Here is an 11,709-nt window from a genome sequence, read left to right on the forward strand (position 1 = left end):
ATATAAACCTGGACTTGGAAGTGCGTGTTTATTCAGTATATACTTGTTTGTTTTGGTCACAGGTAGCCTGCATGCAGCTGATCAATGCCCTGGTCACGTCACCTGATGACCTGGACTTTCGGATACATCTACGCAACGAGTTTTTAAGATGTGGTCTAAAGAAGATCCTTCCTGTAAGTTTTCAAAGATTAGAAGTGGTCCTGACTTTTTTTTTAGGTGATATAACTAAAATATCTTCCTCCCAGTAAAGGTAGAATTACTTAAATTAAAGAGCCTTGTTTGGTGTTTGTAATTTAGGTTCAGATTTTCTCTCATTATAGTTGAGCAATTTTAACATTTTTTTTATTTTTTGCCATGACAGAACCCAGAATCTTTTGTTGTGCCTTTTGAATTTCAAACGTGGTTAGTAATTGTTTAAACAGAATCCACTGATTAAAATGGTATTTTTAAACTGAATGTAATTGCGATGTAAATTCTCAACAGAGCGGCCTGCCGCAGTTAGTTTGATTTGTAGGAGCAGAGGCTTGTGGAGAATGCGATGCGTAGCTAGCACCTCTGCACACGGGCATCATTATCAGTAACCTCACTTTACACACCTTCACATGAGCCGAAGGCAAGCGAGCTCCAGCTCATCACTCAAACTCTCATTTGTCGCAAGTGGGGTGAATGTGTCACAGAGCCAGTTGTTAATAAGTCATCCCAGCTGCTCCTGTTGATTTTTACGGTCATTACTTTAATTATCTTCAATTCTGCCCTCTGATTTGAAAGGACCTCCATGTACAGCCATTTATGAATCCCACATTTACCACTTTTATTACTCACATTCAGCATGACACTTCTTCATCTAATGATGAGTTATGCTCTGAAGTGTGTAGCTGTTGGCAAAGAAACGGAAAAGTCCACGGAGAAAAGAGGGCACTACTTGTTTTGTTCTAATAGTCCTTGATGCAGTTATTTGGCTCTCCTCTTTTTTTCCTCTTTGTGCCATTGTGCACCTCCCTCTAAACCAAAGTTGCCTGCTGAAGACAGATGGTGCGCCTAAAAAACAGCACAAGGTGATTGATACCTACAGAAATTGGGTTACATTTGGTCTTGTCTCAGTGTGTAAACTTCCCTGCCGGTGATTCATAGAGAAGTGTTGAGGAGCACCCCTGTAGCCCCTTGTGGCTGGAACAGGTGTGCAGGAATTGCTTTTGTCTGAAATACTTGGTGGGAAAGTTCAGGGTATATTAGTTTCTATGTTTCTGTATAGTTCTGCTATAGATTTTCAGACCAGCAGTAGTTAGTAATAAAACAAGTTTTTAGGAATGCAAAGATTAAAGTGCTTGTGACATGTCTATCCATAAAATACAAAAATTCAAAGAAAACACATTTTATATAAGAAACCTTGCATAAAACATGTGATTTTACCCATTTTGTCACATAAGTGGCATATTTTCTTTTGAACTTGGCTCAGCCAAAGTGCAACAGGAAGTGACATCAAAGGGGAACTTTTTAAGAAAGAAAACTCCGTAATCTTTGTTTATTGAAACAAAATTATTTGAACTCTGACTCGTCTTCATTTGTCTCTGATACTGACTCAAAATCATCTAAAACAACATCAGATTCTTCTCTACAGTCTGTGTCTTTAGCTTTTTTTTTATCAATGCTTTGTTCCATGCAGATATTCCCCTTTGACATCACTTCCTATTCTTTCACATGCAAATATCTCAACAACTGTTCATCTCAGCAGCGGAAAATTATCTTTGCAATATGCTAATAATGTTATCTTTCCAATAATGCCTTTAAATTTATATTTAAAAAAATCATGTCACAGGTACTTTAAATGGTAGTTGTTATGTATTTTCCTGGCACAAAGTTTAATTCTATACCACAATCAAGACATTATGTTACCTTTAATTGTTATGAAAATGCTGTAAAAACCAAAAATAAATTAGACTTTTCAGTGTAGCCATATCTAAATGCTTTGAAATTGGTCTTTTTTCCTTTAAGAACCTCCTACCATTTCTGACACTTCCACTTCAGCACATCTTCACAACGTTTCGGGGGGGTGTAGAGTTGGGGAGGAGCTTTGTGTAAATAGGCGGTGCTTTGTACCAGCAAGCATTTAAGCAGCTCCACATGGCTACCACAGGAGATTCAAGGATTTCTCAAACATGCATGAATGAGTCAAAGCAACACTCTGAGTATGTTTTTGATGAGGGAATGACGTTATTACATGCTATAAAGCTAAAAAAGACTATTTTGACCATTTGTAACACATGCACCACTTTTGTTTTAACAAATTTTAGGAGATAAAAGAGACAGAAGAGCTTGACATCCAGCTGAGGGTGTTTAACGAGAACAAGGAGGAAGATGCTATCGAACTCTCCCACCGTCTGGATGACATCCGCGCCGAGATGGAATATCCTTTTGTCCTTTGTCTGTGTGAATATACAGAGGTGTGATATACAGGCCTACAGAACTAGCCGCGAGTGCATATTGTGAGTTTGGTCAAGCTTTACAGGATAAATCCCACTCATGGCTTTGTTCATTAGAGAAGGATTAGACGAGTCAGTCCACAATATCCAGCTCCATCCCTGGCTGGGTATACTTGGTAAATAACCCTGTCATTTTAACCTTTAACCTGCTCAGCCTTTTTATTTATTCTTCTTCTCCTGTCTATTTCTTCTCTTTACTTCACTTTTTGTTCTTTGTTAGTTTTGGGCTAAGTGGAAAATTCTCAAGTATTAGCACCTATTGTTTCTCTGGACTAGTTTAAAAAGATGAATTTTTGACTTCTAGCTTTTCATGAAATTTGGCTCCCAACAGGCAGGGTAGAAGTTAATAGGCGTAGCAGTAATTTAGTCCTTAGTGGGAAAACTTTTTCAAGCATCCTAGAAGAACTCTTTAATAATTCACAAATCTTCTCTAAGGCCATGTCTGAATAGCTGACATCATGAGCAGACGAACCAGACGCTGACATTGTTATGCAGATGTTCATTCCTGCAACCTTTTTCTTCCACCAAATCCCACAGTTCTTGTAAGAGCACAAAAGTGCCACATTGAGTGACAGTTTCTGTTGACACATGTAAGTGAGGGGAGGAGGTGGTGTGTGTGTGTGTCTGGAGACGAGAGTGAGGGGGGAAAAAAGGTGTACCTGGATTAATGATGTGCTCGAGCAAGTTCACAAATTAGAAGGCTTAATGTTTGCTTCCAAGGACAATGTGGTATTGATCTGTGAGGTATGGGCATGATTGGAATGCCTAGGTTACCCTTTGTCCTTTTGTCTGCATTGTGCGCACAGATGTACACACACACACAAACCTACACACGTAATGTCTCGCAGGTAAAACTTGTACCACCTGAGCATTGCACATGTGTTTTGTTTCTCCCGGCGGTTTCATAAATATTAACCTGAAGAGACTCGTCTCATCTGTGTCCGGCTCCAGGTCCAGGTGCTGAGGAGATGACTCCAGGCCCTTAATGAATATTAATGAAGTGTGGAATGGTGATTGATTGACCCCACTGCTGACTGGCCTACATCACACTTGACTGCTACTCATGTTTATTCATTATTTGGAGAGAGAGAGTCTGAAAGTGAAGAAAAAGAGCTGAGATTGAATAGATTGGTGTTTTACATTAAGTTTTGTCTGCAGTTTAGTGATAGATGAAGCTGGTTTGGCTCCTTTCCAGTGTAAGCTACTTCTTATTCCTTCTGAAAATTGGGCCATGGCAAGGCTATAATTGAATCTCACTGGACTGGTAATTTTCTCAAACTTCTTATGCTGGTATTGCTAGGGACGGGACTGATACTTTAGAAGAGCTTTGATTTCCATTCTTTTTTTTTCTTTTAAGAATATTGAATAGCAGCTTAATTACAGGCATTGTTGAAATTAATAAGAAAAGTGAGCTGCTATTTAAAAGCATTGATCTTTTTTGCAGTTGTGAGTTTAGCAACCTTAACATTATGAATTAATTTCTGCCACATTTTTCTTTTTACATTCCCTTTATCATACAGAAGAGAGAGCGTCTACAACATATGGTGACACCATGTGTCACTTAATCTCTAATTATCTTAACGCAGGTTAAATAGGATCAATAATTTGTGTTCAGAATAACAAAACTTGAGAAGCAAAACAGTTTAAACCCTTTAGTTTACTTGTTTTTTGTAAAAGTGCAAATGTGAGAGACATTTTATTTTCTGGACATGATCAGCTTCTTTGGAAAAATTCACCTGTATCAGACAAACCATGGCCCACTATCCTGCATGTTTTAGTTGTTTCCCTTCTCTTCAGCAAGGGCCTCGTGTACGCACAAAAACCTTGCGAACGCCATTTTCAAAGCAAAACTCTGGATGTATGAAAACTGAAATGAACGTGAAAATGTGCACAGCCACGCCAACTCCAGGGCTGGCGTACGCACGTTTCTGTGGTTCTGGTTCCATTGGCAACACTTAGAGGTGATTCTGAGAAACTGTTCATGATGTTAAAATGATTATTGTTCACACCAGACACACATGATTAACAATTATTACATCCACATGATTAACAATTATTACATCCACATGATTAACAATTATTACATCCACATGATTAACAATTATTACATCCACATGGATGCAGTTAGATAAAGGATGCGCAAAGTTGTGCCAAAAATACATTTAACAGGAACGGATTCAGCCTTATTGGAGGATTTAATAAATAGTGTAACACGCAGAGCGTTTATTTATAAACAGATAGAATTTCCTGATCCATGATGACAACTGGCTCATTTATGGAGCCGTTTGAGGAAAAATCCTTTTTCAGTTTGGCAATGCTGCGCTCTGGGGGCACGACACAGCGAGGATCAGTGCGCCGCGCGTGCACATGCAGAAGCAGCGATCAAACTGAGGTTCTGCAGGAGCTTTCCAGAGGGAGCTGGCAGACCGATCGGGACTGTGCCAGTCCAGTCCACCCAAAGCCGAATCATGCCCAACAGAACAACTTCATCCATATGATTCTAACTCCCCAACATCATGTCACATCATAAAAACTATCACCGAAGCGCAGAGACTCGTTTCTTTATATCAGCTCTTAAATAAACAAAGATCTATGTCACCCGAGTTCCTCTGTGTTTACAGAAATTATGGTAATAAACTCGTGCGCAAAGTTAATATTTCCAGACTCCGAATAGATGGATGAGCCGGTTGCGCACCACAGCAGCTTCACGCACACACACCGACACAAAATCACTCGTTCTTTGCTTGACAAACATATTTTACTCCTATTCTTACTTAGAATTTTTTTTCTCGCTCTTATTATATTCAATTAATTATTTTCCTGAATCTAGAAATCTTTTCTGATTGCGCAGGGATCACTCAAACATGTCCTTCACACATGCAGGAAGTAATTTGCATCTGTTTAACATATGTAAATGAAGGCGTCAGGGGAGGTATCTTACCTGCACTCAGTTCCACGTTAATTGTGATGTACAAAAGAAATGTGCACGGTTTGAAACATGGATTTTTTTGTTCGTACGCAGTTTTCTGGATTTGACCGTACGCCACATTTCAGTAATAAATCCATGCAAATCTTTGCACATGAGGCCCATGATCTTTAGATTCTTAGTTCTTGATTATCTATTTTCAACATTAAACATTTTCCTTGCATCTTTGATCAGTGTAATCTCAGGTGCATTCTTTCAGAAAATTAGAACCTTTGAAAATAATCAAGAAATAGTTCATTTTAAATTTAAACTAAAAAAATAAATAAAAAGGCCAATTTGGTTTAACGACTGCTTTAAATTCCACATGTATCATCATTACCTTTTTGGACAAAGCAAACTAAAACACATAATCAATAGCTTTTGCAGATTTAATAACATACCGATTTGCTGCTGAATTCATACCGGTTTTGATGAGGGGACTTAACCTCTGCTATAATTTTACCCTGCAAAATACCACATCCTCGTGATTTTTGGCCCACAACCTTTAAGCTTTCAGTGTCTTTGTCATGTAATTAGCTTCCTATTTCTTAAAAAAAAGTCTGGTATGACAGGTGAACCTGTGGGAGCACTCTTCAACGCCAGTCCCCCCTTTTCAACTTAGCTGTTTACACTGTCATAGCTCCCCTGAGAGATAATGGATAAGAGGAATTATATTTCTGTTGACTTTTGCACAGTGATGCCTGTCAGAAAAGCTGAGTTAAAGAACAAGGGAAAAGGAATAGTTTCAGTGAAAATAAAATATAATGAAATAGTGATGCTGTTTACAGGAGTTGAGTAATGTCAGACTGGATGTCTTCTGAAGAAGTTAGCCCTGATACTTACCTGATTTATTTAAAAGATAAGAAAAAAAAAGAATGCAACACGGTAAAAAAAAGTTGTTTTCCTTAACATTGCTCCTCCACTGATATGAATGAGGTGTACCATCTCCTGTCAAATATGGTGAAAGACACTGCCTCAGAGACCTACTTTCTGTCAATGCTTCAGCACCTATTGCTTATCAGGAATGACTATTACATCAGGTAAGTTCTGTTTTTAAATAGTCTGGCCTTGTATTGACTGATGACAGAGTTGCTCTCTGTATACTCTTTTAGAATTTTGTTTTTCTTAGTAGGTTCAATTACCACCTGCACATAACTTATATATTGTATCTGTAACTTTTAGCAAAACTGGTGCCAGTGAAAAATTGGCGCTTTAAATCAATCCACTGTTAAGAACTCAAGTGGCTTCAAAGCAGTATTGAAAAGGAAGTTTAAAGTGCCTGTGACGTGCATATCCATGAAATACAAAAAGTCAAAGAAAATATATTTATATTTAAGAAACATAGCATAATACACATTACTTTATCCATTATTTCTCATAATTGGCATATTTTCTTTTGAATTTTGCTCAGCTAAAGTGAAACAGGAAGTGACATCAAAAGGGAACTCCCAGGTTTTTAAAATTATTTGAACTATGACTCCTTCTCATCTCTCTATGATAGTGATTAAAATAATATAAAGAAACATCAGATTCTTCTCTACAGTCTGTGTTGTTAGCCATTTTAGCAACATTCTGTTCGCATGCAGATATTCCCCTTTGACATCACTTCCTTTTACTTCATATGCAAATATCTCAACAACTGTTCTTCTCAGAGGCGTGAAATCCTTTTTACAATATGTTATCAATATTATCTTTCCAAAAATACAATCATATTTATTATAAAAAAGTTACGTCACAGGCACTTTAAGAGCTGTGATAGGCAAGAGAATTTCAAATAACAAACATTTTAGTCAGATGGAGCAGAAGCTTATGTCAGATGCTGTATTCTCTGGCCAGGTACGTATTGCAATGACCTCTTAATGTATCTCTGTCTTTGCTCTGTTTATAGCCCAAACTTTGTTTTAGTCTGTGTAACTGTTTTTCGGAATGCTATTATAATTTCAACTGGTGTTATGATTACAGGTAGCATTTTGTTTTCCTCAGATGAAAAGTTCTTCCCTTGCACCTTGACTTTACCATGTTGTCACAGAGGCCCCAACATGAAAAACAAGACTCTGGTTTAAAACTCACTTTTGTGTGAACTTTTTTATACATTTTTTTTAAGCCTGCTTAGTTTTTAAATCTCCACATTTCTGCCTACTTTGAATTTTATTTTTTGGAACAAAAGCGCTGCATCACTCATCTCTACATGTTAAACGTATTTTATCGAACATTTGGCCACACCCATCATTAGTTGTTTTTATTTTTTTAAGGTGGTACGCAGCAAAAATCAGCTGTAAAATGGCACATGACTACTATTACTTTGCACTTCATGAATGTTCATTTGTTGAGATGCATTAGCAGTAAAGACATCGTTTTGTTATAGAGTTAAGCTATTCTAAAATAATGGGTCTGCTTTTTATTTAATACTCAAAGAGCTGATAAGTCATATACTGTAAAGGAAGATTGTGACTCCTGAATGCAGCGTCTCTGATTAATTCTATGCTGTGTTAGAACGTTTTTCTCGAAATAAGACTTAAAAAAGGAAGTTTTAAGATAAAGGGAGGATGGAAGGAGGTAGATGAATTTACCAGAGACAAGTTGCTGTTACCTTGGATTTATGAATTATGTATTCCTCATCTACTCAGCGGAAGTGAGAAATAGAATTCCCATTAACTATCTTGTATCATCCTGTTCACCTCAGCTCCAGTGTTTCATTTAAGCCAGCAAAAAAGAAAGGATCGCTCAGATAAACATAATGTTCTTTTTAAAGATATGTTTTTGAAGTAAAAAAAATAATAAAACCACGCACACACAAACATTAAAAACCAGAAATACATTATGACTGAGACATTTTATTCTCCATACATCACAGCTGTAGAGTTACAATGATGAAAGATGCAGTTCTGCAGCATTTGCAGTATTTTCAATAGATGCAGTCTTTTTTCAAAGTTAGCAGCTTTTGAGCTTGTGGTTAGTTTAGGGGAATGTGGCATTTGCCCTGTAGAGCTGCCATTACCACAAAAAGCACAAGGTTATTGGTAGTGTGGAAGCAATGTGGAGAATATTTAACAATTTTTATGAATGAATGCATAGAACGGGTTATTGTTTTTGAAACATCAAAATTGTGATAATTTTGTTGATGCAGAATTTATTTTTGTGTACATCTGATATTTTGTCAAACTATGATGGAAAGCAGAAATCCTTTCAATTTTGTTAATGTGTACTATATGACTGCACTGTTTACAATAATTCACCTCAACAAAACATTGGTTGTTTTTTCTTCCCCTCCAGGGCTGGGTTTATTTTTGATAATTAATCTCTCAGTGCAAGTCTAATAAATGTGAACACATCAAACCCACCCAGGAAATTTGAAGCAGATCTGCTCTTTTGGAGCTTGGCGATGCAGGGATTACACTGGTTATGTGGAGCAGAGCTGGATCAAGTGGCTGGTGTTGTGCTGAACTACAAGCCATCACTAAAAGAAATGAAGGTGCCAAAGTACAAGAAGAGGTTGGGGATGATACTGAGGACATATGCTCGCTCCGGGAGCCCGGCCCTGCCCACTGTGAAAGGGTCTGACAGTTCTGGGTCACTCTCTCCGTCTCTAGTTATCTCCACCCAGTCTCTATCTGCTTGGTGGAGGATAGAGGACGAAGGGGGAAAAAAGGGTGGCTTATTGAGATAATAATGTGGCGTGCATTTGTGACAGTTGTAAGCTGAGTGCCACAGTGCTTAAGCCATGTAGGGCGAAATATGAGCTTTCACCAGCTTGTGCCAATCATGAGTGGGCGAATCCACCAGCTCGAGCTTAGTGTATGGTGTTTCATGCTTTCAAAACAGCACACCTAAATACTGATTTATTCTTATTTACTTTGGATTGAGAATTTCTGCTATTTACCATTTCTGTTCACATTGTAAGGTCTGTCCACCCACAAGCGGGCTTATAAAAATAGACTTTTAATGTAACTGTTAGATTTAAAGTATTATTAAGTCCTTTTCATTTAAAGTTCACTTGAAACAAAGTACTATCTTGTTTTTTTTTTCTTCAGACATACTGTGTTTCTGCATATTTTTGGTATTTTTGGACAAAATTAACCTACCTGGCACCAAACAGTGTGTTCACAGTTCTGCCTCCTGTAATCAATTATCACATTTTAGCAGCGGTAATGCTCCTCCTCCTCGCTCAGTGTTTTCATGCAAAACTGTCAGGCAGCCAAGCTTTGATCAGACTGAGATTCTTATCGAATCAAAGTTGTCTCTGGGCTTATGGGCATCTTTATTTCTGGCTAAATGAATTGGACAATCTAGTGAGGGTAACACATATTTAGCTCTAATATATTTATCTACCAATGATTTATGAAACTTTTAGTTGGCTTTTTGTCATCCCCTTGGTGTGAAATAGTAGATCACATTGAAAGTTTGCAAAACATTTTTTCAAGTATGGATAGCATTTATATATACTAGGGATCACAATCTTCTTTCTTTATAACACATAGAGGAAGTGAGCTTTTGCTTTGTCTTGGAATTAAGCTCATTATAAAGAAAATAATCTGATATGGTCATTTCATTGGATGTTTGTTTTAAAAATGGTAATGTTTTTATCTTGCAATTATAATTCTTCAACCCCACCCTTTTTTAAATTAAACTGTGTTGTAGCAGTCAGTCACATTTAAAGTTATTTTAAACCAACCATTGACCTTCAGGAACATCTGAACTGTTGTTAAATACTTGTTTCTCTTGCATTTTGCTGTGTGATGCACCACTGACTTTATTGGTCCTCATCAATGCTTTTTTTTCTGTCCATTTTACATCTTGAGTTAGCATCTGCCACAGCAGTGAATAAACTCTGTAGTACAATGGTGTTATTTTTCAATGCACATGGTTTAGATTGCATACATACATAAAGCAAACCACAAAAGTTTAAATTGCAATCAGGTTTTTGACCACTGGATACCAAAAGTTGAACTTACCAGTCTTCATACAAACATCGTTCTGTTAATAATTGTTGACTTTATAAACAATTTATTGACTCCTGTACTTTTTGTGCAAGTGATAATTGGGAAACAGAATTAGCAGTCGCAGTATTCATGTGTAATTTGTTTCATTAATGTTGCAAGGAGACATACCCAAAGTGTCCTGACATCCTCACTGTTTCTTGACTTTGATTTGATATGTCAATGTTAGTTTCTGTATATAAACCAGTTTTGGCACTGGGGGGCAAATTAGCACCTACTTTTAAACCATCTATAACTTGGGTTTAGAACTTGACTTGTATATTTCAAGGAACTGAGCCTTTGGCAGAATAAAAAGTCATGGTTTCTGTTATAAATTTAAACATCAAACTGTGGTCTGTGTCATGGTTAGAAAATAATTACTTCTCAGTTTGAAGCTCAGCTTAAGACGGCATTGTATTTGCTAAATGTCACTTGCAATTAAACTTGATAATGTTACACAGAAAAGGTCACATTCCAACCTGCGCGGCGGCGGTGGACTCTCAGGCTGATTCGCACACCCCGTTTGACGACGCCGAGCACTCAGTCACACTCCTAACTGGCTGACATGTTTTCCTGGTCATTGTGCTTTCAATTACACACATTACACTGATTAGATTTACATTTTGGTTTTTATGGTTGCTCTAATTGGCAAAGAAGATTGCAAATTATGCAAGAGGGCAAGCGTAGCCTTGACTACCGTCAGTCACCTTGAAATGGACAGACAATCACATGCGTGAATTCTGTGTAGCCATTAATCTGCTAATTTCATGATGGGGTGAAGCAAGTGATCACATTTAATGGGGTACCTATTTTCTCCAGCATCACCCTTTTTGACATGGCATTTTGTGACCTCTGGCTTGGATAAGAGAATCATTTGTGGTTAATTAGCCTCGTGGGGTTTGTGCCAGTCATATCTCTCTTGTCTAATTGTTCTGCTTTGTTTCCTGACCCCACAGACCTCAGTACTACAAGGTGATAGAAGAATGTGTGGCTCAGGTGGTTTTGCATCGCAGTGGGATGGACCCTGACTTTGGCTACAGTAAAAGATTGGATGTGGACTTCACGCATCTTATTGGTAACTTCGAACTTCCTTTAAACTGTGTTATTTGTTTATGGGTTGTAAAGCCACCTTTTATTTGCTGAATTATTTTCAGTGAATATAATAAGAAAAACGGTGATAATATTAGATGTTAAAATTGCTCTCATGTGACCATTATTATTAATTTTTACAGTGATATTCCACTGAAACACATTTAACGACAAAAACAAACCAAACAATATATATATA

At 37.4% G+C, this 11,709-nt stretch overlaps 1 protein-coding gene across 1 annotated transcript in view; it reads left to right on the top strand.

Moving 5' to 3' along the window:
* diaph2 (diaphanous-related formin 2) overlaps positions 1-11,709 on the top strand; it is a gene marked incomplete in the record, with an annotated part of 345,782 nt that overhangs the window by 124,319 nt on the left and 209,754 nt on the right. The window contains 4 exon segments of the mRNA XM_014003088.1: positions 63-173; positions 2,292-2,404; positions 6,369-6,485; positions 11,378-11,496. Of these exon segments, the coding sequence (XP_013858542.1) occupies positions 63-173; positions 2,292-2,404; positions 6,369-6,485; positions 11,378-11,496 (460 nt within the window).

Source organism: Austrofundulus limnaeus, unplaced genomic scaffold (genome assembly GCF_001266775.1).
Source record: "Austrofundulus limnaeus strain Quisiro unplaced genomic scaffold, Austrofundulus_limnaeus-1.0 Scaffold1, whole genome shotgun sequence".
Classification (NCBI taxonomy): domain Eukaryota; kingdom Metazoa; phylum Chordata; class Actinopteri; order Cyprinodontiformes; family Rivulidae; genus Austrofundulus; species Austrofundulus limnaeus.